The sequence below is a fragment of the Tachyglossus aculeatus genome, chromosome 4 (genome assembly GCF_015852505.1).
Source record: "Tachyglossus aculeatus isolate mTacAcu1 chromosome 4, mTacAcu1.pri, whole genome shotgun sequence".
Lineage (NCBI taxonomy): Eukaryota > Metazoa > Chordata > Mammalia > Monotremata > Tachyglossidae > Tachyglossus > Tachyglossus aculeatus.
In genome coordinates, this window is record NC_052069.1 from 6,133,078 (window position 1) to 6,160,814 (window position 27,737).

At 44.3% G+C, this 27,737-nt stretch overlaps 1 protein-coding gene across 2 annotated transcripts in view; it reads left to right on the forward strand.

The window, feature by feature from the left end:
* AFAP1 (actin filament associated protein 1) overlaps window positions 1-27,737 on the forward strand; it is a 222,025-nt gene that overhangs the window by 64,233 nt on the left and 130,055 nt on the right. For both annotated transcript variants that reach the window (XM_038745078.1, XM_038745079.1), the window contains exons 2-3: window positions 23,003-23,131; window positions 25,476-25,573. In XM_038745078.1, the coding sequence (XP_038601006.1) occupies window positions 23,005-23,131; window positions 25,476-25,573 (225 nt within the window). In that variant the 5' untranslated portion in view covers window positions 23,003-23,004. The remainder of the gene's footprint in view (window positions 1-23,002; window positions 23,132-25,475; window positions 25,574-27,737) is intronic.

Genomic DNA, 27,737 nt, shown 5'->3' on the forward strand with positions numbered 1-27,737 from the left:
GCCAGGGGATGGACAGCCTTGAAGCCCAGGGTGAGGAGTTTCTGCCTGATGCGCAGATTGATTGGGAGCCACTGGAGATTTTTGAGGAGGGGAGTAACATGCCCAGAGCGTTTCTGGACAAAGACAATCCGGGCAGCAGCATGAAGTATGGATTGAAGTGGGGAGAGACACGAGGATGGGAGATCAGAGAGAAGGCTGATGCAGTAGTCCAGCGGGATAGGATGAGAGCTTGAACGAGCAGGGTAGCGGTATGGATGGAGAGGAAAGGGCGGATCTTGGCAATGTATATATGTTTGTACATATTTATTACTTTATTTTACTTGTACATATTTATTCGATTTATTTTATTTTGTTAATATGTTTTGTTTTGTTGTCTGTCTCCCCCTTCTAGACTGTGAGCCCGCTGTTGGGTAGGGACCGTCTCTAGATGTTGCCAATTTCTACTTCCCAAGCGCTTAGTACAGTGCTCTACACACAGTAAGCGCTCAATAAATACGATTGAATGAATGAATGAAGGCCCAAGTCCTCCAAGAGGCCTTCCCAGACTAAGCCCCACTTTTCCTCATCTCCCCCTCCCTTCTGTGGCACCCTGACTCACTCCCTTTTTTCATCCCCCCCTCCCAGCCCCACACCACTTATGTACTTGTCTGACAGTTATTTATTTCCATTAATGCCTGTCTCCCCCTCTTGACTGTAAGCTCATTGTGGGCAGGGAATGTGCCTGTTTATTCAATCAATCAATCAATCGTATTTATTGAGCTCTTACTGTGTGCAGAGCACTGTACTAAGCACTTGGGAAGTACAAGTTGGCAACATATACAGACAGTCCTATTTTATTGTTTATTGTCCTATTGTCCTCTCCCAAGCGCTCAGTACAGTGCTCTGCCCACAGTAAGCTCTCAATAAATACGATTGAATGAATGAATGAAGGAATGAATTACTCTATTTATTTTATTTGTATATATCTATTCTATTTATTTTATTTTGTTAATATGTTTTGTTTTGTTCGCTGTCTCCCCCTTCTAGACTGTGAGCCCACTGTTGGGTAGGGACCATCTCTATATGTTGCCAACTTGGACTTCCCAAGCGCTTAGTACAGTGCTCTGCACACAGTAAGCGCTCAATAAATACGATTGATGATGATGATGATGATATGTTGCCAACTTGTACTTCCCAAGCACTTAGTACAGTGCTCTGCACACAGTACGCACTCAATAAATACGAATGAATGAATGAATGACCAGGAATGCCCTTCCCACCTGGTCAAAAAACTGTGAAAATCCACTGCCATTGCTCTTCCCATAGAGTAATTGATCAATAAGTCCAATTCTGCGTTGCCCTGACTCGCTCCCTTTGGTCTTCCCCAGTCCCAGCACTGGAGCACTTACATATAGATCTGTCGTTTCATTTCTTTGTCTTGGTGTCTCTTTCCCCGCCTTTAGACCGCGAGTTTGTCGTGGGCAGGGAATAATAATAATAATGATAATAATAATGGTATTTGTTAAGTGCTTACTATGTGCAAAGCACTGTTCTAAGCACTGGGGAGGTTACAAAGTGATCAGGTTGTCCCACGGGGGGGGCTGTCACCTGTAGTCCGGGGACAGGTTCGTTAAGTAATGGGCGAGGCGGGAGAGAGAGGCCGGGGACGGAAAGCCTGAGTTTTATATAAAATTTATTCTGCGAGGCGAACTGAATTATGTAGTTGTTTAGGCGCAATGGATTGAGCTTCCCTTTCTGAAGGAATGTAATCAATTATCAATATTCGAGCTTCCCTAACGGGAGGAACACACGTGGCTCAGTGGAAAGAGCACGGGCTTTGGAGTCAGAGGTCATGGGTTTGAATCCCGGCTCCGCCACTTGTCAGCTCTGGGGCCTTGGGCAAGCCATTTAACTTCTCTGTGCCTCAGTTACCTCATCTGTAAAATGGGATTAAGACTGTGAGCCCCACTTGGGACAACCTGGTCACCTTGCATCCCCCAGGGCTTAGAACAGTGCTTTGCACATAGTAAGCGCTTAATAAGTGCCATTATTATTATTATTATTATCCATTAATCACGCGTGGGTGAGGTGGCTAGCTCTCACCCATGTGCACTTCCCACTCGAGATGAATCCACTTACTTTCCCACACGGGAAGAATCCATTCCATTCCCCGCGCACGTGGTGGGTGGCTAGCTAGCTCTCACCATGTGCTCTCCCTACATGGGAGGAATCCACTTACGATCCTCTCCCCCTCGTCCCCCTCTCCATCCCCCCCGTCTTACCTCCTTCCCTTCCCCACAGCACCTGTATATATGTTTGTACATATTTATTACTCTATTTATTTATTTTACTTGTACATATCTATTCTATTTATTTTATTTTGTTAAGATGTTTGGTTTTGTTCTCTGTCTCCCCCTTCTAGACTGTGAGCCCACTGTCGGGTAGGAACCGTCTCTATATGTTGCCAACTTGTACTTCCCAAGTGCTTAGTCCAGTGCTCTGCACACAGTAAGCGCTCAATAAATACGATTGATTGATTGATTGATTGACTGATTGATTTCCCCTGAGCCATGCTGTTTGGAATGTCACCGTTTATTGTTGCATTGTACTCTTCCAAGGGTTAGTCTAGTAACTATTAGTCCAGTAATAGTAAGTGCTTAATAAATACGATCAGGTGAACGAATGAATAGGTACATACAGATTAATCATCATCATCATCATCATCAATCGTATTTATTGAGCGCTTACTGTGTGCAGAGCACTGTACTAAGCACTTGGGAAGTACAAGTTGGCAACATATAGAGACAGTCCCTACCCAACAGTGGGCTCACAGTCTAAAAGGGGGAGACAGAGAACAAAACCAAGCATACTAACAAAATAAAATAAATAGAATAGATATGTACAAGTAAAATAAATAAATAAATAAATAGAGTAATAATCAGGTTGGAGACAGTCCCTGTCCAACGTGAGGGTCACAGTCTTAATCCCCATTTTACAGATGAGGTGACTGAGGCCCAGATAAGTGAAATGACTTGCCCAAGTTCACACAACGCAGCCAGTGGCAAAGCCAGGATTAGAACCCAGGTCCTTTTTACTCACAGGTCCGTTCAAGGACAACTACTACTACTATCTATCGTGTGCAGAGCACTGTACTGAGAGCCGAGCTCATTCCGAGCAAGGAACATGTCTGCTAATTCTGCTTGTAGTATACTTTCCCAAACGCTTGGTACAGTTCTTTGCACATAGTAAGTACTCAAGGCCTCTCGGAGGAGGTGGGCCTTCAGTAAGGCTTCGAAGGGGGGCGTTGAGTCATTGTCTGTCGGTTTTGAGGAGGGAGGGCGTTCCTGGCCAGAGGCAGGACGTGAGCCAAGGGTCGCTTAATACAGTGCCTGGAGAAGCAGTGTGGCTTAGTGGAAAGAGTCTGGGCTTGGGAGTCAGAGGTCGTGGGTTCGCATACTGACTCCATCATTTGTCAGCTGTGTGACTTTGGGCAAGTCACCTCACTTCTCTGGGCCTCAGTTCCCTCATCTGTAAAATGGAGATTAAGACTGTGAGCCCCGCCTGGGACAACCTGCTTATCTTGTATCTATCCCAGTGCTTAGAACAATACCTGGCACATAGTAATCGCTTAACAAATACCATTATTATTATTATCATTATTGTTATTATTGTTACTATTATTGTTATTATTATTATTATTATTATTATTATTATTGTTATTAAATACAATTGATTGATCAGCAGAGTTAGCACAAACCTGGGAGTCAGAAGGACTTGTTCTAATCCCAGCTCAACCACCTGCCTTCTGTGTGACCTTAGGCAAGTCATTTCACTTCTCTGAGCCTCGGTTCCCTCATCTGTAAAATGGGGATTAAGACTGTGAGCCCCATGTGGGACAGGGACTGAGTCCAACCTGATTAGCTGGTATCTCCCCCTTCTAGACTGTGAGCCCACTGTTGGGTAGGGACTGTCTCTATGTGTTGCCGACTTGTACTTCCCAAGCGCTTAGTACAGTGCTCTGCACACAGTAAGTGCTCAATAAATACGATTGATTGATTGATTGATTGACTGTCTCTATATGTTGCCAACTTGGACTTCCCAAGCTCTTAGTCCAGTGCTCTGCACACAGTAAGCGCTCAATAAATACGATTGAATGAATGAATGAATGAATCTACCCCAGTACTTAGAACAGTCCCTGGCACATTATTGATAATAATAATAATAATAATAATAATAATAATAATAATAATAATATAATAAAAATAATAATAGCATTTATTGAGAGCTTACTATGTGCAAAGCACTGTTCTAAGCGTAGTAAGCACTTAACTAATACCATAAGAAACCCCCCAAAATGTGGATACAGTTCCTGCCCCCTGAGGAGTGTCTACTCCAGTGACCTTTTCCTTTGCCCAGAAAGGTAGAACTTTCCCAAATCTCAGTCCAATGTAAAAACAGACAACTCCATCCACCTCGCTGTAGGAAAATCCTTAGTGCACGAAGAGAGATTGAGCCAAGTTCAGGGCAGAGATGCTGTTTTCCCAACAAGACTCGGGTCTTCTTATTTAATTTCTTTTCCGGTATTTGTTAAGTGCACACCTGAATAACTACTCCCCAGTGCTTAGAACAGTGCTTTGCACATACTAAGCGCCTAATAAATGCCATTATAATAATAATAATACTCTAGACTGTGAGCCAGTTGTTGAGCAGGGATTGTCTCTATCTGTTGCTGAATTGGACTTTCCAAGCACTTAGTACACTGCTTTGCACACAGTAAGCACTCAATAAATACGATTGAATGAAGGAATACTCTATAAACGAATTTCATTTATCTTATCATCATTTTTGTGTCTGTAAGGATCTGACTGTATTTCAAGCACTGTTCTGAGCCCTGGGGTAGATCCAGGAAACGTGGTTTAGTGGAAAGAGCCCAGGCTTGGGAGTCAGAGGTCGTGGGTTCTAATCTGGCTCCACCACTTATTATTCATTCATTCATTCATTCAATCGCATTTATTGAGCGCTTACTGTGTGCAGACCACTGGAGTAAGCGCTTGGGAAGTACAAGTTAGCATGGTCCTTGCCCAACAACAGGCTCACAGTCTAGAAGGGGGAGACAGATAACAAAAAAAAACCATGTGGACAGGTGTCAAAATCGTAAGAAGAAATAGAATTAAAGCTCTATGCACATCATTAACAAAATAAATAGAATAGTAAATATGAACAAGTAAATTAGTGTAATAAATCTGTACAAATATATATACAAGTGCTGTGGGGTGGGGAATTATTAGCTGTGTGACTTTGGTCAAGTCACTTCACTTCTCTGGGCCTCAGTTCCCTCATCTGTAAAATGGGGATTGAGACTGTGCCCTACGTGGGACAACCTGATTACCCTGTATCTACCCCAGTGCTTAGAACAGTGCTTGGCACATAGTAAGCGCTTAACAAATACTATTATCATCATCATCCAAGCTAATGAGGTCCGTGTCCCTAATAGTAATGATAATGATAATATTTCTAAAGTGTGCCAGTCACTGTAATAATAATGACAATAGTTGTGGTATTTGTAAAGCGCTTACTATGTGCCAATCACTGTACTAAGCACTGTGTTAGATACAAGCAAATCGGGTTGGACACAGACCCTGTCCTTCATAATAATGATAATAGTATTAATAATGATCATAATGGTAATTGTTAATTGCTTCCTGTGTGCCAAGCACTGTACTAAGCTCTGGAGTAGATAAAGGATAATCAAGTTGGTCACAGTCTTATGTCCCACATAATAATAGTAAAAACAACAACAACAACAACAACAATAATAATAATAATAATAATAATAATAATAATAATAATAATTCATTCTTTGATACATGCCAAGCACTGTGCTCAGCGCTGGGCTAGCTATAAGGTAATCAGGTTGGACACAGTCTGTGCCCTACATAATAATAATACGGATAGTAATAATTAAGTCCTTGATACATGCCAAGCACTGTGCTAAGCACTGGGGTAGATACGAGTTAATCAGATTGGACACAGTCTGTGTCCTACATAATAATAATACTGATAATAGTAATAATAATTAAGTTCTTAATATGTGCCAAGCACAATGCTAAGCGCTGGGTTAGCTATAAGGTAATCAGGTTGGACACAGTCTGTGTCCCACATAATAGCAATAATAACGATAATAATGATGATGATGATGATAAGAATTATTATTCTTATTCTTATTCTTATTATTCTTATTCTTATTCTTATTCTTATTCTTATTCTTATTATTATTATTATTATTATTCCCCAGTATGTGTCAAGCACTGTGCTAAGTGCTGGGGTAGACACAATCAGGTTAGACACAGTCCTACATAATAATAATACTGGTAATAATAATTGAGTCCTTGATACATGCCAAGCACTGTGCTAAGCACTGAGGTAGATAGAAGTTAATGAGGTTGGACACAGTCTGTGCCCCACAAAATAATAGCAATAGTAATAATAATAATAATTAAGTCCTTGATACATGCCAAGAACTGTACTGTGCGCTGGAGGAGATACAAGGTAATCAGGTCAGACATAGTCTGTGTCCTAAATAATAATAATAATCATAGTAATTGTAGTATTTAAATGTTTACTGTGAACCTAGGAGTCAGAAGACTTGGGTTCTAGTTCCACCACCGCCATTTATCTGCTGTGTTACCTTAAGTGACTTAGACTTCTCTGGGCCTCCACTGTCTCATCTGAAAAATGGAGAGTCATTACCTGATCTCCCTCCCATTTAGTCCGTGAGCCCCTACAGTGCTCTGCACACAGTAAGCGTTCAATAAATACGATTAATTGATTGATTGATTGATTGACAAGGACCGGGTCTTACCTGATTAGTTTGTCTCTACCCCGGGGCTGAGACCAGTGCTTGGCATACAGTAAACAGCCTAACAAAGACAATAATAATGGTAATGTGAATGAAATGTGTTTATAAGAAGTGTTCTTTGGGTGTGCTGACATAATAATGATAATAATAATAGTGATAATAGTGATATTTGTTATCAATCAATCAATCATATTTATTGAGCGCTTACTTTGTGCAGAGCACTGTACTAAGCGCTTGGGAAGTACAAGCTGGCAACATTTAGAGACAGTCCCTACCCCACAGTGAGCTCATAGTCTAGAAGGGGGAGACAGAGAACAAAACCAAACATACTAACAAAATAAAATAAATAGAATAGATAGGTACAAGTAAAATAAATAAATAAATAAATAAATAGAGTAAGCTTTGTTGGATATGAGATCATAATAAAAACAATAATGATAGTATTTGTTAAGCACTAAGCACTTACCATGTTCCAAGCACTGTTCTAAGTGCTAGGGTAGATACAAGGTAATCAGGTTGTCCCATGTGGGGCTCACAGTCCTAGTCCCCATTTTACAGATGAGGTAACTGAAGCACAGAGAAGTTAAGTGGCTTGCCCAAGGTCAAGCCATATTGGCAACATATATTGCCAATTTTAATAATAATAATAACAACAACAACAAACAACAACAACAACAACAACAACAACAATAATAATAATAATAATAATAATAATAATAATAATATTTGTTAAGCGCTTGCTATGTGCCAAGCACTGTTCTGAGCGCTGGGGTAGATACAGGGCAATCAGTTTGTCCCACATGGGGCTCACACTTTCAATCCCCATTTTACAGATGAGGTAACTGAGGCACAGAGAAGTGAAGTGAATTGCCCAGAGCCACACAGCTGACAAGCAGCAGAGCCAGGATTAGAACCCACCACCTCTGACTCCCAAGCCCGGGCGCATTCCACTAAGCCACGCTGTTTCTAGAAGATCAGATCTGTAGATCATCAAGTAGATCATAATAATAATGTTGGCATTTGTTAAGCGCTTACTATGTGCAAAGCACTGTTCTAAGCGCTGGGGGGGATACAAAGTGATCAGGTTGTCCCACGTGGGGCTCACAGTCTTAATCCCCATTTTCCAGATGAGGTAACTGAGGCTCAGAGAAGTGAAGTGACTTGCCCAAGGTCCCGCAGCAGACATGTGGCGGAGCCAGGATTCGAACCCATGACCTCTGACTCCAAAGCCCAGGCTCTTTCCACTGAGCTACGCTGCTTCACACCTCCTCCAAGAGGCCTTCCCTGACTGAACCCCACTTTTCTTCTTCTCCCACGCCCTTCTGCATCCCCCTGACTCTCTCCCTTTATTCATCCCCCCTCCCAGCCCCACACCACTTATATCTACATCCGTCATTTATTTATTTATTTATTACTCTATTTATTTATTACTCTATTTATTTATTACTCTATTTATTTATCTTGTACATATCTATTCTATTTATTTTATTTTGTTACTATGTTTGGTTTTGTTCTCTGTCTCCCCCTTCTAGACTGTGAGCCCGCTGTTGGGTAGGGACTGTCTCTATGTGTTGCCGACTTGTACTTCCCGAGCGCTTAGTACAGTGCTCTGCACACAGTAAGTGCTCAAAAAATGCGAGCACCTTCTAAGAGAGAGGAAGGACCGCTATCAAGCCCCCATTTTCCAGATGAGGAAATTGAGGCACAGATCATTTCAGTGACTTGCCCAAGGTCACCCAGCGGGCAAGCGGCGGAGCCAGGACAAGGAACCGGCTCTCCTAATTTCCAGGCCCGTACTCCAGGCCGTGCCGCTCCTCCTGGACGTACTCATAAGCTACTTCAGCAACTCCTCTTTCTTGCCTATTAAGAAATCTGTCTCTCATTCCATCACTTCTTTGGATTAGCTGTTAAGGACCCAGGCCTGAAGTTGGAATTCTGGAATCAACTCCCGCAGTTGGAATTATCCCTCCCTTCCGGAAGTGATTAGCCAACCTCTTGCCCTCGGCCTGCCTCTGGCCTGGGACGCCCTCCCTCCTCACATCCAACAGACAGTGACCCTTCCCCTCTTCAAAGCCGTGTTAATAATGATAGCATTTATTAAGCGCTTACTATGTGCGAAGCACTGTTCTAAGCGCTAGGGGAGGTTACAAGGTGATCAGGTTGTCCCACGGGGGGCTCACAGTCTTAATCCCCATTTTACAGATGAGGGAACTGAGGCCCAGAGAAGTGAAGTGACTTGCCCAAAGTCACAGAGCGGACAAGTGGTGGAGCCGGGATTTGAACCCATGACCTCTGACTCCAAAGCCCGTTGCTCTTCCCATTGAGCCACACTGCTTCTCACCTCCTCCAAGAGGCCTTCCCTGACTGAACACCACTTTTCCTCTTCTCCCTCCCCCTTCTGCGCCCCCCTGACTCGCTCCCTTTATTCATCCCCCCCCAGCCCCACACCACTTATATCTACATCTGTCATTTATTTATTTCTCTATTTATTTGTTTATTACTCTTTATCTTACTTGTACATATCTATTCTATTTATTTTATTTTGTTAGTATGTTTGGTTTTGTTCTCTGTCTCCCCCTTCTAGACTGTGAGCCCGCTGTTGTGTAGGAACGGTCTCTATGTGTTGCCAACTTGTACTTCCCAAGCGCTTAGTACAGTGCTCTGCACACGGTAAGCGCTCAATAAATAGCTCTCTTCCTCCCTTCAAAGCCCTATTGAGCGCTCACCTCCCCGTCCCCCCGCCTTACCTCCTTCCCCTCCCCACAGCACCTGTATATATGTATATATGTTTGTACATATTTATTACTCTATTTATTTTACTTGCACATATTTATTCTATTTATTTTATTTGGTTTATATCATCATCAATCGTATTTATTGAGCGCATACTATGTGCAGAGCACTGTACTAAGCGCTTGGGAAGTACAAATTGGCAACATATAGAGACAGTTTTGTTTTGTTCTCTGTCTCCCCCTTTAAGACTGTGAGCCCGCTGTTGGGTAGGGACCGTCTGTATATGTTGCTAACTTGCACTTCCCAAGCGCTTTGTACAGTGCTCTGCACACAGTAAGCGCTCAATAAATACGATTGAATGAATGAATGAATAAATATGATTGATTGATTGATTGATTGATTGATTGATGGATTTCTGTTGATGTCTTTCTCCCCCCTCTAGACTGTGAGCTCATTGTGGGCAGGGATTGTCACTGTTTATTGTTGTATCGTCCTCTCCTAAATGCTTAGTCCAGTGCTCTGCTCACAGTAAATACTCAGTAAAATTTTATTTACTTTTATCCATGTTTGTTCCCACCCTCATTCGTTCATTCATTCATTCAGTTGTATTTATTGAACACTTACTGTGTGCAGAGCACTGCACTAAGCGCTTGGGAAGTACAGCGTGGCTCAGTGGAAAAAAGCACGGGCTTTGGAGTCAGAGGTCATGGGTTCAAATGCCGGCTCTGCCAGTTGTCAGTTGTGTGACTTTGGGCAAGTCACTTCACTTCCTCAAAGCACGGGCTTTGGAGTCAGAGGTCATGAGTTCAAATCCCAGCTCCACCACATGTCTGCTGTGTGACCTTGGGCAAGTCACTTCACTTCTCGGAGCCTCAGTTACCTCATCTGTAAAATGGGGATCAATCAATCAATCGTATTTATTGAGCGCTTACTATGTGCAGAGCACTGTACTAAGCGCTTGGGAAGTACAAATTACTGGGAAGCGCTTGGGGATGAACACTGTGAGCCCCACGTGGGACAACCTGATCACCTTGTATCCCCCCCAGTGCTTAGAACAGTGCTTTGCACATAGTAAGCGCTTAACAAATACTGCTATTATTATTATTGTTATTATTCTCTGGGCCTCAGTTCCCTCATCTGTAAAATGGGGATTAAGACTGTGAGCCCCCCGTGGGACAACCTGATCACCTTGTAACGTCCCCAGTGCTCAGAACAGTGCTTTGCACATAGTAAGCGCTTAATAAATGCCACCATCATTATTATTATTATTATTACAAGTCGGCAACATATAGAGACGGTCCCTTCCCAACAACGGACTCACAGTCTAGAAGGGGGAGAATTCATTCATCCGATCGTATTTATTGAGCGCTCACCATGTACAGAGCACTGGACTAAGCACCTGGAAAATATAATTCGGCAACAGATAGAGACCATCGCTGCCCACAGCGGGCTAACAGTCTAGGTGGGGGAGTGACAGACTGAGCTGGTTGTGGGCAGGGATTGTCAAAGTTTATTGTTTTGTAATTTCCCAAGCATTCAGTACAGTGCTCTGCACACTGTAAGCACTTCATAAATATCATTATTTATAGTGATACTGTAAGAGCCTGGGAGCAAGCCATGATTTTTTTTGTTTTTTTGAAGAAGCCCCCTCCCCAGGGATGTGCCACGGCCATCCACGGACTTGTAGCTCCCTGATCATTAATTCATTCATTCATTCGTATTTATTCAGTGCTTACTGTGTGCAGGGCACTGTACTAAGCGCTCGGGAAGCCGCTTCCTGCTGCCAGGGCCCTGTACTGGCCGCTCCTGGAGATGCCCCCAGGGACCCTGGCAGGCAGCAGCAGGCAGCAGCGGGGGAGCCCGGGCTTGGGAGTCAGAGGTTGTGGGTTCTAATTCCTTCTCTGCCACTTTCATTCATTCATTCATTCATTCAATCGTATTTATTGAACGCTTACTGTGTGCAGAGCACTCGTCAGCTGTGTGACTTTAGGCAAATCATTTAACTTCTCCGAGCCTTAGTTACCTCATCTGTAAAACGGGGGTTAAGACTGTGAGCCCCACGTGGGACAACCTGATCACCTTGTATCTCCCGCAGCGCTTAGAACAGTGCTTGGCACATAGTAAGTGTTTAACAAATACCATCATCATATTATTACAATTCAGCAATAAAGAGAGACAACATTTCGTGAGCCAACATAACTCAACGTGGCTCCTGGCAGGCACAAGATTCAAATCTGTGGTTCATTCTTGTGGTCCAGTAGATACACGTAAATTACAGTTGGGAGGCTGTAAGATAATGATAATAATAATAATAATAATAATAATAATAATAATAATAATAGCACTTCTTAAGTGCTTTCTATGTACAAAGCACTGTTCTAAGCGCTGGGGAGGTTACAAGGTGATCAGGTTGTCCCACAGGGGACTCACAGTCTTAATGCCCATTTTACGGATGAGGCAACTGAGGCCCAAAGAAGTGAAGTGACTTGCCCAAAGTCACACAGCTGACAATTGCCGGAGCCGGGATTTGAACCCATGTCCTCTGACTCCAAAGCCCGTGCTCTTTCCACTGAGCCATGCTGGTTGTCTAATAATAATAATAATAATAATAATAGTAACAATAATAATAATAATAATAATAATAATAATAATAATAATAATAATTTTTAAGCACTGTACGAAGTGCTGGGGTGGATACAAGAAACTTAAGTAGGATACAGCCCCCATCCCACATGGGGCTCATAATCTCAATCCCCATTTTACAAGTGAGATAACTGAGACCCAGAAAAGTAAAGTGACTTGCCCACGGCCACCCAGTAGATAATAATAATAATAATAATGATGATGGCATTTGTTAAGCGCTTACTATGTGCAGAGCACTGTTCTAAACGCTGGGGGTGGATACAAGGTGATCAAGTTGTCCCACATGGGGCTCACAGTCTTAATCCCCATTTTACAGATGAGGTAACTGAGGCTCAGAGAAGTTAAGTGACTTGCCCAAGGTCACACAGCAGACATGTGGCAGAGCCGGGATTCAAACCCATGACCTCTGACTCCAAAGCCCGTGCTCTTCTCCACTGAGCCACGCTGCTCCTCTATAAGTGGCGGAGCCGGGATTAGAACCCACGTCCTCGCCCTCTGACTCGCAGGCCCGTGATTAATCCTTTAGGCTACAGTGTCTCACTTCATCTCTCTCTCTACAGTGAATTTTAAAGCTTCAGGGGAGACAGATTCTCTCTCCCAGCTGTGAAGGCGCGTAAATGAATGGATAGTGTTCTGTACATGGTAAGCGCTCAAAGGATGCCATTGATGGAGGAAAAAAAGCTCATTCTTCTTGCTTCCTCCAGGCTGGGAATGTCTTCCCGGGATTCAGAGACCTTCTCTTAGCTTCCCTAAGACCCTGGGGGACGTCTCTGATCCGTGACTGGCTCTCTAAGTACGGACAGATTCCTCTTTCGAGGAGCCTTGTGTCCATTTATTTTACCGTTTAACTTTTTTTGTGGCATTTGTTGAGCGCTTCCCACGTGTCAAACGCTAAGAGCTGGGGCAGGTACAACTTAATTAAGTTTAATTAGGTGGGACACAAAGAATAATAATTGCCATATTTGTTAAGCACCTCCCATGTGCCAAACGCTGTTCTAAGTGCTGGGGAGGTTCCAAGTTAATTAGGTTTAATTAAGTGGGGCACAAATAATAATAATTGCCATATTTGTTAAGCGCCTCCCATGTGCCAAACGCTGTTCTAAGTGCTGGGGAGGTTCCAAGTTAATTAGGTTTAATTAGGTGGGACACAAATAATAATAATTGCCATATTTGTTAAGCACCTCCCACGTGCCAAACGCTGTTCTAAGTGCTGGGGAGGTTCCAAGTTAATTAGGTTTAATTAGGTGGGACACAATAATAACTGCGGTATTTGTTAAGCGCTTACTATGTGCCAAGCACTGTTCTAAGCGCTGGGGTGGATACAAGTGAATTAGGTTTAATTAGGTCAGACACGAAGAATAATAATTGCGGTACTTGTTAAGCGCTTACTGTGTGCCAAGCACTATTCTAAGGTCTGGGCCAGTTCCAAGTTAATTAGGTTTAATTAGGTTGGACACAAATAATAATAATTGCGGTATTTGTTAAGCACTTACTATGTGTCAAGCGTTGTTCTAAACGCTGGGGGAGATACAAGCTAATCAGGTTGCACACGGGGCTCACAGTCTTCACCCCCATTTTACGGGTGAGGTAACTGAGGTACAGAGAAGTGAAGTGGCTTGCCCAGGGTCACACAGCAGACATTGTACTTCCCAAGCGCTTAGTACAGTGCTTTGCACACAGTAAGCACTCAATAAATATTGATTAATAATAATGATAATAATAATGGCATTTGTTAAGCGCTTACTATCATCATCATCATCATCAATCGTATTTATTGAGCGCTTACTATGTGCAGAGCACTGTACTAAACGCTTGGGAAGTACAAATTGGCACAGTGCGAAACACTGTTCTAAGCGCTGGGGGTGGATACAAGGTGATCAGGTTGTCCCACGTGGGGCTCACAGTCTTCATCCTCATTTTACAGATGAGGTAAAATCTCCCTCCTCACCCTCCCCATCCCCCCCCGCCTTACCTCTTTCCCCTCCCCACAGCACCTGTATATATGTATATATGTTTGTACATATTTATTACTCTATTTATTCATTTATTTTACTTGTACATATCTATTCTATTTATTTTATTTTGTTAGTATGTTTGGTTTTGTTCTCTGTCTCCCCCTTCTAGACTGTGAGCCCACGGTTGGGTAGGGACCGTCTCTGTATGTTGCCAACTTGTACTTCCCAAGCGCTTAGTACAGTGCACACAGTAAGCGCTCAATAAATATGATTGATTGATTGATTGATCTGGAAGGTCTGACCAGACCAGCTGGTCCTGCAGTCAAGATGGGCTTCGATCAATCAATCAATCAATCAATCAATTGTATTTATTGAGTGCTTACTGTGTGCAGAGCACTGTACTAAGCGCTTGGGAAGTACAAGTTGGCAAAATATAGAGACGGTCCCTACCCAACAGTGGGCTCACAGTCTAAAAGGGGGAGACAGAGAACAAAACCAAACATACTAACAAAATAAAATCAATAGAATAGATATGTACAAGTAAAATAATGGGGCAAGGAGAATCCAAAATCGTTTCTTTCTTGGGACATGCCTTGGCTTTCTCCATTTAGCATCATATTCAGCATGGATAGGTAGAAAAAAAGCAATCCTTTATATCTGGATTTTTATTTTGACTAAGATCTGGATTCCTTCCATTCATTCATTCAATCGTATTTATTGAGCATTTACTGCATGCAGAGCACTGTACTAAGCACTTGGGAAAGTACAGTACAAGAATAAACAGTGACATTCCCTTCCCACAACGAGCTTACGGTCTAGAGGTGGGGAGACAGACATGAATACAAATAAATAAAATGAGAGATCTAGACATAAGTGGTCTAGACTTCTCCCCCTTTTAGACTGTGAGCCCACTGTTGGGTAGGGACTGTCTCTATATGTTGCCAATTTGTACTTCCCAAGCGCTTAGTACAGTGCTCTGCACATAATAAGCACTCAATAAATACGATTGATGATGATGATGAAGTAGTGTGGGGCTGGGAGGGGGCGAAGAGCAAAGGGAGTAAGTAAGGGAGATGCAGAAGGATTCCTGATATCTTCCCTTTTAGAAGCAGCGTGGCTCAGTGGAAAGAGCCCGGGCTTTGGAGTCAGAGGACATGGGTTCAAATCCCAGCTCCGGCAATTGTCAGCTGTGTGACTTTGGGCAAGTCACTTCACTTCTCTGGGCTTCAGTTCCCTCACCTGTAAAATGGGGATGAAGACTGTGAGCCCCACCTGGTACAACCTGATGACCTTGTATCTACCCCAGCGCTTTAAAGTAGTGCTCGGTACATAGTAAGAGCTTAACAAATACCATTATTATTATCATTATTACAATACAGCAATGAGGGGAGACAATCCCAGCCCACAGCGAGCTCACAGCCTAATTTCTCCCGTGGTATAATCGAGCAGATCTTTTCGAGAACTCCCTTCACCCCCAGTAGTCTTTTCTGAAGAAAAATGGGCGGCGTTTCCTCAGCCATTAATTTGGATTCCTTTTCTGCAGGGGTTGAAGCAAGATTTTTAGCACCGGGCTGGAAAACCCGTATAAGGGAAAATATGCAAGTTCGCAGGGAGGCTTCGAGGGAGGCAGAGCTGAATTAGATCCGTTCTCCGACTGTCACACCAAGATCGGATCAACTAAGGATCAAGAAGCAGCGTGGCTCAGTGGAAAGAGCACAGTCTTGGGAGTCAGAGGTCGTGGGTTCTAATCCCGGCTCCGCCACTTGTCAGCTGTGTGACTTTGGGCAAGTCACTTCACTACTCTGTGCCTCAGTTCCCTCATCTGGAAAATAGGGATGAAAACTGTGAGCCCCAAGTGGGACAACCTGATGACCTTGTATCTACCCCAGTGTTTACAACAGTGCTTAGCACATAGTAAGGGCTTAACAAATATCATCATCATTCATTCAATCGTATTTATTGAGCGCTTACTGTGTGCAGAGCACTGTACTAAGTGTTTGGGAAGTACAAGTCGGTAACATCTAGAGACGGTCCCTACCCAACAATGGGCTCACAGTCTTGAAGGGGAAGACAGACAACGAAACAAAACATGTGGACAAGGTGTCAAGTTGTCAGAACAAAATTATTATATTATTAATTAAGGCCCTTTCAAAATAGTCCCGCATCCTGTTCCGATGAAGACACAACCCTTCTAGAGAAGCTGTTTAGCAGGTGATTGAGGGAAGTCCGGTGAGAAATGGCTCTTTAAAGGGAAGGAGCTGGGCATCGTCTGGGGACTTTTCCCCATCTCTGGTGAGAGTTTAGGGAAGCAGTGCGGCCTAATGGGTAGAGCCGTGGCCTGGGCGTCAGAAGGACCTGGGTTCTAATCCTGGCTCCCCTGCTTGTCTGCTGTGTGGACTTGGGCATGTCACTGGACTTCTCTGGGCCTCAGTTACCCCATCTGTAAAATAGAGAGGGAGACTGTGAGGCTCTTGTGGTTGGCATTATTACTCTATTTATTTTACTTGTACATATTTACTATTCTATTTATTTTATTTTGTTAATATGTGTTGTTTTGTTGTCTGTCTCCCCCTTCTAGACTGTGAGCCTGCTATTGGGTAAGGACCTTCTCTATATGTTACCAACTTGTGCTTCCCAAGCGCTTAGTACAGTGCTCTGCACACAGTAAGCGCTCAATAAGTACGATTGAATAAATGAATGGACAGGGATTGTGTCCATTCTGACTGGCTTACTGACTGACTTTACTCCATAGGTAACGACATAGACAACTCCATAGACATACTCCATAGACAACTCCTTGAACGAGTTGTCTACACGCGCTGCCTCGAATTCCTCAACACCAACTCTCTCCTCGACCCCCTCCAGTCTGGCTTCCGTCCCCTACATTCCACGGAAACTGCCCTCTCAAAGGTCACCGATGACCTCCTGCTTGCCAAATCCAACGGCTCATACTCTATCCTAATCCTCCTCGACCTCTCAGCTGCCTTCGACACTGTGGACCACCCCCTTCTCCTCAACACGCTATCCGACCTTGGCTTCACAGACTCCATCCTCTCCTGGTTCTCCTCTTATCTCTCCGGTCGTTCATTCTCAGTCTCTTTTGCGGGCTCCTCCTCCCCCTCCCATCCCCTTACTGTGGGGGTTCCCCAAGGTTCAGTTCTCGGTCCCCTTCTGTTCTTGATCTACACTCACTCCCTTGGTGACCTCATTCGCTCCCACGGCTTCAACTATCATCTCTACGCTGATGACACCCAGATCTCAGTCTCTGCCCCTGCTCTCTCCCCCTCTCTCCAGGCTCGCATCTCCTCCTGCCGTCAGGACATCTCCATCTGGATGTCTGCCCGCCACCTAAAACTCAACATGTCCAAGACTGAACTGCTTGTCTTCCCTCCCAAACCCTGCCCTCTCCCTGACTTTCCCATCTCTGTTGACGGCACTACCATCCTTCCCATCTCACAAGCCCGCAACCTTGGTGTCATCCTCGATTCCGCTCTCTCGTTCACCCCTCACATCCCAGCCGTCAGCAAAACCTGCCGGTCTCAGCTCCGCAACATTGCCAAGATCCGCCCTTTCCTCTCCATCCAAACCGCTACCCTGCTCGTTCAAGCTCTCATCCTATCCCGTCTGGACTACTGCATCAGCCTTCTCTCTGATGTCCCATCCTCGTGTCTCTCCCCACTTCAATCCATACTTCATGCCGCTGCCCGGATTGTCTTTGTCCAGAAACGCTCTGGGCATGTTACTCCCCTCCTCAAAATTCTCCAGTGGCTACCAATCCCTGTTCTCTGTCTCCCCCTTCTAGACTGTGAGCCCACTGTTGGGTAGGGACTGTCTCTATATGTTGCCAACTTGTACTTCCCAAACGCTTAGTACAGTGCTCTGCACACAGTAAGCGCTCAATAAATACGATTGATTGATTGATAGGTAATCAGGTTGTCCCACACGGGGCTCACGTTCTTCATCTCCATTTTACAGGTGAGGGAACTGAGGCACAGAGAAGTTAAGTGACTTGCCCAAAGTTACACAGCTGTGCCTGGAACACTTAACAAATACCATTATTACTATCATTGTTATCATTATTAATATTATTAATAATAGTATTGTTATTGCTACAAATCATAAATACTTCGAGGTCAACCCCTGACCGCTTGTTCTCAGAGAAGCAGTGTGATGTAGTATATAGAGCGCGGGCCTGGGAGTTGGAAGGACCTGAGTTCCAATTCCAGCCCCGCCACACATCTAATGTGTGACCTTGGGCAAGTCACCTCAGTTCTCTGGGCCTCAGTTTCCTCATCTGTAAAAAATGGGCATGAAGAGCGTGAGCCCTTGTGGGACAGGGACTGTGTCCAACTTAACTTGTATCTACCACAGTGCAGAGAACAGGCTTGGCACATGGTAAACGCTTAATAAATGCCATTTTTTTTTCTTTTTTAGTACAGGGCCAGATCAGGTCTGGTTTTAGAGGGGCAGTAACAGAACGTGGGAGAAGGTGGGCAGCGGAAGCCGACAGTGAAAAGGCAGTGGGAAGGCTCTGGCTCCCAAAATAATAATAATAGCCACTGTGGTTTTTGCTAAGCACTTACTATGTGCCAGGCACTGTACTAAATGATGGATATGCATCTCCTGTTCTCTGCCCTGGGCCCGGAAGGAAGCTGGCTGAGGGGGAGGAGGAAGAACGACTTGTATGATTGCCTTGGCAACAAGGCTGCAGGACTATGCTAATAATAATAATAATAATAATAATAATAATAATAATAATAATAATAATAATAGCATTTATTAAGTGCTTACTAAGTGCAAAACACTGTTCTAAGCACTGGGGAGATTACAGGGTGATCAGGTTGTCCCATGGGGGCCTCACAGTCTTAATCCCCATTTTACAGATGAGGGAACTGAGGCTCAGAGAAGTCAAATGACTTGCCCAAAGTCACACAGCTGACAGTTGGCGGAGCTGGGATTTGAACCCATGACCTCTGACTCCAAAGCCTGGGCTCTTTCCACTGAGCCATGGCGCTTCTCCTAATAATGGCATTTATTAAGTACTTACTATGTGCAAAGCACTGTTCTAAGCGCTGGGGAGGTTACAAGGTGATCAGGTTGTCCCACAGGGGGCTCACAGTCTTCATTCCCATTTTCCAGATGAGGGAACTGAGGTCCCGAGAAGTGAAATGACTTGCCCAAAGTCACCCAGCTGACAATTGGCAGAGCTGGGATTCGAACCCATGACCTCTGACTCCAAAGCCCATGCTCTTTCCACTGAGCCACGCTGCTTCTTTGATCTGCTATTGATGTCTGTCTACATGTTTTGTTTTGTTGTCAGCCTCCCCCTTCTAGAATGTGAGCCCATTGTTGGGTAGGGATTGTCTCTATATGTTGCCAACTTGTACTTCCCACACGCTTAGTACAGTGTTCTGCGCACAGTAAGCGCTCAATAAATACGATTGATTGATTGATTAGTACAGTGCTCTGCACACATTAAGCACTCAATAAATACGATTGAATCAATGAATGAATGACCCGAGCTTGCAAGGCTTATGGTATTTGTATAAGTGATTTCTATGTGACAGGCACTGCACTAAGCGCCAGGGTGGATGCAAGCAAATCAGATGGGACGTGGGCCCTGTCCCACATGGGGCTCACAGTCACATAACTGAGGCCCAGAGAACTGAAGTGACTTGCCAAAAGTCACACAGCAAAGTGGCGGAGCTGGGATTAGAGGGCCTGACCTTTGGATTCCGAGGCCTGTTCTGTAGCCACTATGTCATCCTGCTTCTCTACATTCATTCATTCATTCATTTAATCGTATTTATTGAGCGCTTATTGTGTGCAGAGCACTGTACTAAGTGCTTGGGAAGTACAAGTTGGCAACATATGGAGACGGTCCCTACCCAACAACGGGTTTACAGTCTAGAGCTTTAGCTGTGATTTAGTCAGCCTCAATCATATTTATTGAGCACTTACTGTGTGCAGAGCACTAACAGAAACATTCCCTGCTCACAGCCTGCTTACAGACTAGAGGGGAGACAGACATCTATAGAAGCAAATAAAATTATAGGTCTATACATAATAACAACAACAACAACAACAATACTACTACTACTACTACTACTACTACTACTACTACTACTACTACTAAACAATAATAGTAATGATGGTAATAAATAATATTAATAATAACAACGATAATAATAATAATAATAATGATGATGATGATGATGATAATAATAATAATAATGTGCTCACTATGTGCCAAACACTGTTCTAAGTGCTGGGGCAGATACAGGAGGCCTTCCCAGACTGAGCCCCCTCCTTCCTCTCCCCCTCTTCCCCATCCCCCCCTTACCTCCTTCCCCTCCCCACAGCACCTGTATATATGTATATATGTTTGTACGGATTTATTACTCTATTTTATTTGTACATATTGATTCTATTTATTTTATTTTGTTAGTATGTTTTGTTCTCTGTCCCCCTCTTCTAGACTGTGAGCCCACTGTTGGGTAGGGACCGTCTCTATCTGTTGCCAATTTGTACTTCCCAGGCGCTTAGTCCAGTGCTCTGCACACAGTAAGTGCTCAATAAATCTGATTGAATGAATGAATACAGGGTAATCAGGTTGTCCCTCGTGGGATTCACACTTTTAATCCCCATTTTACAGATGAGGTAACTGAGGCACAGAGAAGTTCAGTGACTTGCCCAGGGTCACAGTGCAGACCTGTGGTGGAGGCGGGATTAGAACCTAGCGTCTCCACCCCACCGCTGTTAAATTATAGAAAATAGAGTATCCGATCGGGAGATGCAGCTTGGCCTAGTAGCAACAATGACTAGAGAAGCAGCGTGGCTCAGTGGAAAGAGCCCGGGCTTTGGAGTCAGAGGTCATGGGTTCAAATCCCGGCTCTGCCAATTGTCAGCTGTGTGACTTTAGGCAAGTCACTTCACTTCTCTGGGCCTCAGTTACCTCATCTGTAAAATGGGGATTAAGACTGTGAGCCCCATGTGGGACAACCCAATCACCTTGTAATCTCCCCAGTGCTTAGAACAGTGCTTTGCACATAGTAAGCACTTAATAAATGCTATTATTAATGCTATTATTATTATTATTATTATTATTATTATTATTGCGCTTGGCACATAGTAAGGGTTTAACAAATACCATCATGATTGTAGATCATCTAGACTGTGAGCCCATTGTTGGATAGGGACTGTCTCTGTCGCCGGATTGTACTTTCCAAGTGCTTAGTACAGTGCTCTGCACACAGTAAGTGCTCAATAAATACGATTGACTGACTGCTTGTTATTATTATTACCCCAGTGCTTAGAACAGTGCTTGGCAAATTGTGAGTGCTTAGCAAATACCATAATTATCATTATTATCATTATTACACCAGCGCTTTGTACAGTGCTAGGCATATAGTAAGGGCTTAACAAATACCATCATTATTGTTATTGTTATTCCCCCAGTGCTTCGAACAGTGCTTGGCAAATAATGAGTGCTTAGCAAATACCATAATTATCATTATTATCATTGCCCCAGTGCTTAGAACAGTGCTTGGCACATGGCACTTAACAAATACCATAATCATTATTATTGTTACTGGCCTAGTGTCTGAACCCAGGCTTGGGAGACAGAAGGACCTGGATTCTAATCCCGGCTCCGCCACTTGTCTGCTGGGATAAGTCACTTAACTTTTATGGACCTCAGTTATCTCATCAGTAAAATGGGGATGAAAACTGTGAGCCCTGTGTGGGACAGAGACTGTGTCCAAACTTATTATCTTGTATCGACCCCAGCATATAGTACAATGCTTGGCACGTAGTAATCACTTAACCACTGCCATAAAAACAAAAGAAGCAGGGAAGCAATGTGGCGCAGTGGTTAGACCCTGGCCCTCAGAGTCAGAAGGTCATGGGTTCTAATACAGAGAGGCAGTGTGGCTCAGTGGAAATAATAATAATAATAATAATAATAATAATAATAATAATAATAATAATGGCATTTGTTAAGCATATACTATGTGCAGAGCACTGTTCTAAGCGCTGGGGGGGATACAAGGTGATCACGTTGTCCCACGTGGGGCTTACAGTCTTAATCCCCATTTTGCAGATGAAGAAACTGAGGCTCAAAGAAGTTAAGTGACTTACCCAAGGTCACACAGCAGGCATGTGGCGGAGTCAGGATTCGAACCCGTGACCTCTTGACTCCAAAGCCCGGGCTCTTTCCACTGAGCTTTGGAGTCAGAGGTCATGGGTTCAAATTCCGGCTCTGCCAATTGTCAGCTGTGTGACTTTGGGCAAGTCACTTCACTTCTCTTGGCCTCAGTTCCCTCATCTGTAAAATGGGGATGGAGACTGTGAGCCCCCCGTGGGACAACGTGATCACCTTGTAACCTCCCCAGCGCTTAGAACAGTGCTTTGCACATAGTAAGCGCTGATTAAATGCCATTACTATTATAATTATTATTATTAATCTCAGCTCAGCCACCTGCCTGCTGTGTTACTTTGGGCAAGTCATATCACTTCTCTGGGCCTCAGTTCCCTCATCTGTCAAATGGGGATTGAGACTGTGAGCCCCACGTGGGACAGGGACTGTGTCCAACCTGATTTGCTTGAATCCACCCTAGCGCTTATTACAGTGCGTGGCAAACAATAATAGTATTTGACACCTTGTGGGCAGGAACGCGTCTACGAACATGTCGCCTGAGCGCTCGGTAGAGTCCCTCGCGTATTATGATGATTCTTAGTAAGCTTTCATCAAATGCCATTTAATGATTTAAAGAGTAACTTTCCAAATCCAGAGCGCCCTTCTTAATCACACTTTGCCCCCTTTGTTTTTCAGCAATGGAAGAATTAATAGTTGAGCTGCGGCTGTTTCTTGAACTTCTGGACAATGAGTACCTGACATCCACCGTCAGGGAGAAAAAGGCCCTCATCGCCAATATTCTCCTGAGGATACAGTCCGCTAAAGGTGAGGGCTTAGAACAGTGCTTGGCACATAGTAGGCGCTTAACAAATACCATCACCGTCATCATCATCCAACCCGATTTGCTTATATCTACCCCAGCGCTTAGTGCAGTGCCTGGCTCACAGTAAGCGCTTAACAAATACTACAGGTATTACTGTGTGGGATGGGGGCTGGGTCCAACCTGATTGACTTTCATTCATTCATTCCCTCATTCAATCGTATTTATTGAGCGCTTACTGTGTGCAGAGCACTGGACTAAGCGCTTGGGCAGTACAAGTTGGCAACATGTAGAGACGGTCCCTACCCAACAGCGGGCTCACAGTCTACAAGGGGGAGACAGACAACAAAACAAAACAGATTAACAAAATAAAATAAATAGAATAAATATGTACTAATAAAATAAATTGAGTAATAACTACGTATAAACATATATACATATTTACAGGGGCTGTGGGGAGGGGAAGGAGGTAAGGCGCGGGGGATGGGGAGGGGGAGGAGGGGGTTCAGTCTGTACTTGTATCTACCTCATAATAATAGCAATTAGTAATGATAATTATGGAATTTGCTAAGCACTTACTATGTGCCAAGCACTGTACTAAGTGCTGGGGTAGATAAGGACTATGAGCTTGAGACTGTAACCTTGTGTGTGCAAGGAGTGTGTCTCTTTATTGTTCTTTTCTGCTCTCCCAAACGCCTAGTACAGTGCTCTGCCACATTAAGTGTTCAATAAATACGTTTGAATGAATACAAAGTATTCAGGTTAGACGCATCCCTGTCCCACGTGGGACGCCCAGTCTCAATCCCCGTTTTACAGATGAGGTAACCGAGGCACAGAGAAGTGAAGTGGCTTGCCCAAGGTCACACAGCAGGCACTTCTCCTCTCCTCTTCTCCCCCTCCTCCCCCTCCCCTTCCGCCCCGCCTTACCCCCTTCCCCTCCCCACAGCACCTGTATATATGTATATATGTTTGTACAGGTTTATTACTCTATTTATTTTATTTGTACATATTTATCCTATTTATTTTATTTTGTTAATATGTTTTGTTTTGTCGTCTGTCTCCCCCTTCTAGACTGTGAGCCCGCTGTTGGGTAGGGACTGTCTCTGTATGTTGCCAACTTGTACTTCCGAAGCGCGTAGTCCAGTGCTCTGCACACAGTAAGCACTAAATAAATATGATTGATTGATTGATTGATTGATTGATTGAGCCCACTGTTGGGTAGGGACCGTCTCTATAGGTTGCCAATTTGTACTTCCCAAGCGCTTAGTACAGTGCTCTGCACACAGTAAGCGCTCAGTAAATACGATTGAATGAATGAATGAACGAAAGTGGTGGAGTTTGGGATTAGAACCCACATCTTCTGCCTCCCAAGCCTGGGCTCTTGACAATAGGCCATGCTGCTTTGCACTTAAAACATAGCACAATGATTATGATTATTATTATTAGAGGTTGCCTTGTTCTGGAAAGGAAATTAGGGGAATTAAGAGTGTGAATCCACGTGGGACAGGTTCTATGTCCAACCTGATTACCTCGTATTTACCGTGGCGCTTAGAACAGGTTTTAGCACAGAGTAAGCGCTTACCAAGTACCATCGTGATTATGATGCTGGTTATCATTGTGATTATCCCATGAGCACGTTGTTGGGTAGGAACCGTCTCTGTATGGTGCCGATTTGTACTTCCCAAGCGCTTAGTACAGTGCTCTGTCCATAGTAAGCACTCAATTCATTCATTCGTTCAATCATATTTATTGAGTGCTTACTGTGTGCAGAGCACTGGACTAAGCGCTTGGGAAGTAAAAGTCGGCAACATCTAGAGATGGTCCCTACCCAACAGTGAGCTCACAGTCTAGAAGGGGGAGACAGACAACAAAACAGAACATATAAACAAAATAAAATATGTCTGACCACCGCTCCCCTGACTTTCAAAGCATTACAAGGGTCACATTCATTCATTCAATCGTATTTATTGAGCACTTACTGTGTGCATGGCACTGTAGTAAGCACTTGGGAAGAACAAGTTGGCAACATATAGAGACGATCCCTACCCAACAGTGGGCTCACAGTCTAGAAGTCACATCTCCTCCGGCTCAGTGGAAAGAGCCCAGGCTTTGGAGTCAGAGGTCATGGGTTCAAACGCCGGCTCCACCAATTTGGGCAAGTCACTTCACTTCTCTGGGCCTCAGTGACCTCATCTGGAAAATGGGGATTAAGACTGTGAGCACCCCGAGGGACAACCTGATCACCTTGTAACCTCCCCAGCGCCTAGAACAGTGCCTTGCACATAGTAAGCACTTAATAAATGTCATTAAAAAAATAAATAAATACAATTGAATGAATTGTCCCCACAGGCTTGGACGTACGCGATCACGGGCCGAAGGCGGATGTTTCCAGCGGGTTACCGGCCCCTCCGCAGATGCCCCTGCCGGAAATCCCTCAGCAGTGGCTGGTGAGTTTCCCCGGTCCTCGGCTCCTGGGGGGTTGGGGGTGACGGCCAAGTTTGGGGGCTCCCGGAGACAGAGCCCACAGACCTCTACTGAGAGCCCTACAGAGCCTACTTTTAGACTGTGAGCCCACTGTTGGTTAGGGACCGTCTCTATATGTTGCCAACTTGGACTTCCCAAGCGCTTAGTACAGTGCTCTGCACACAGTAAGCGCTCAATAAATACGATTGATTGATTGATTGAGCACTCACCTCCTCCAGGAGGCCTTCCCAGACTGAGCCCCCTTTTTCCTCTCCCCCTCCCCCCCGCCCTACCTCCTTCCCCTCCCCACAGCACCTGGATATATGTTTGTACAGATTTATTACGCTATTGTAGTTTTACATATTTACTATTCTATTTATTGTGTTAATCATCAATCATATTTATTGAGCGCTTACTGTGTGCAGAGCACTGTACTAAGCGCTTGGGAAGTACAAGTTGGCAACATATAGAGACAGTCCCTACCCAACAGTGGGTTCACAGTCTAAAAGGGGAAGACAGAGAACAAAACCAAACATACTAACAAAATAAAATAAATAGAATAGGTATGTACAAGTAAAATAAATAAATAAATAAATAGAGTAATAAATATGTACAAACATATATACCTATATACAGGTGCTGTGGGGAAGGGAAGGAGGTAAGATGGGGGGATGGAGAGGGGGGCGAGGGGGAGAGGAAGGAAGGGGCTCAGTCTGGGAAGGCCTCCTGGTGGAGGTGAGCTCTCAGTAGGGCCTTGAAGGGAGGAAGAGAGCTAGCTTGGCGGATGGGCAGAGGGTTGATGATGTACATGCAGCGTGGCTCAGTGGAAAGAGCACAGGCTTGGGAGTCAGAGGTCATGGGTTCGAGTCCCAGCTCCGCCACATGTCTGCTGTGTGACCTTGGGCAAGTCACTTAACTTCTCTGAGCCTCAGTTCCCTCATCTGTAAAATGGGGATTAAGACTGTGAGCCCCACTTGGGACAACCTGATCACCTTGTATCCCCCAGCGCTTAGAACAGTGCTTTGCACATAGTAAGCACTTAAATGCTATTATTATCATTATTATTATTATTATTACTACTACTATTATTATTATCCAGCTTTATTTCTATTTATTCTAATGTCTTGACACCCATTCACATGTTTTGTCGTCTGTCTCCCGCTTCTAGACTGTGAGCCCGTTGTTGTGTAGGGACCATCTCTATATGTTGCCAACTTGTACTTTCCAAACACTTAGTACAGTGCTCTGCACACAGTAAGCGCTAGTAAATACTATTGAATGAGTGAATCAATGAACCCCAATTTGGTTTGAGCTGCCCCAAAGTGATTTATGGCATTTGTTAAGCACTTACTGTGTGCCAGGCACTGTACTAAGCGCTGGGGTAGATACAAGCAACTTGGGTTGGATACAGTTTCTGTCCCACGGGGGCTCACAGTCTCCATCCCCATTTCACAGATGAGGTAACTGAGGCCCAGAGAGGTAAAGCGACTTGCCCAAGGCCACACAGCAGACAGTGGAGGAGCCGGAATTAGAACCCATGACCTTCTGAGTCCTAGGCCCGGGCTCTGTCCACTACACCATGCCATTTCCTATTTTATGTGTAGAGAGAGCAATCAGGCAATATCAGGAATAGCCCTGGCATTTATTAAGTGTTTACTAGTTTATTCATTCTCAGTCCTATTTACTGAGCGCTTTCTGTTTGCTCTGCCCATGTACTAAGCGCTTGGGAGAGTGCAGGGCAACAATAAGCAAGCAATTAGAGAAGCAGTGTGGCTCAGTGGAAAGAGCCTGGGCTTTGGAGTCAGAGGTCATGAGTTCAAACCCCGGCTCCGCCAATTGTCAGCTGTGTGACTTTGGGCAAGTCACTTCACTTCTCTGTGCCTCAGTTCCCTCATCTGGAAAATGGGGATGAAGACTGTGAGCCCCCCATGGGACAACCGGATCACCTTGTAACCTCCCCAGCGCTTAGAACAGTGCTTTGCAAATAGTAAGCGCTTAATAAATGCCATCATCATCATCATCAATAAACAAACCCATTTCCTGCCCAGCGTGGCGTAATGGCCAGAGCCTGGGCCTAGGAGTCAGAAGGTGATGGGTTCTAATTCCGGCTCTGCCGCTTGTCTGCTGTGTGACCTTGGACAAGACACT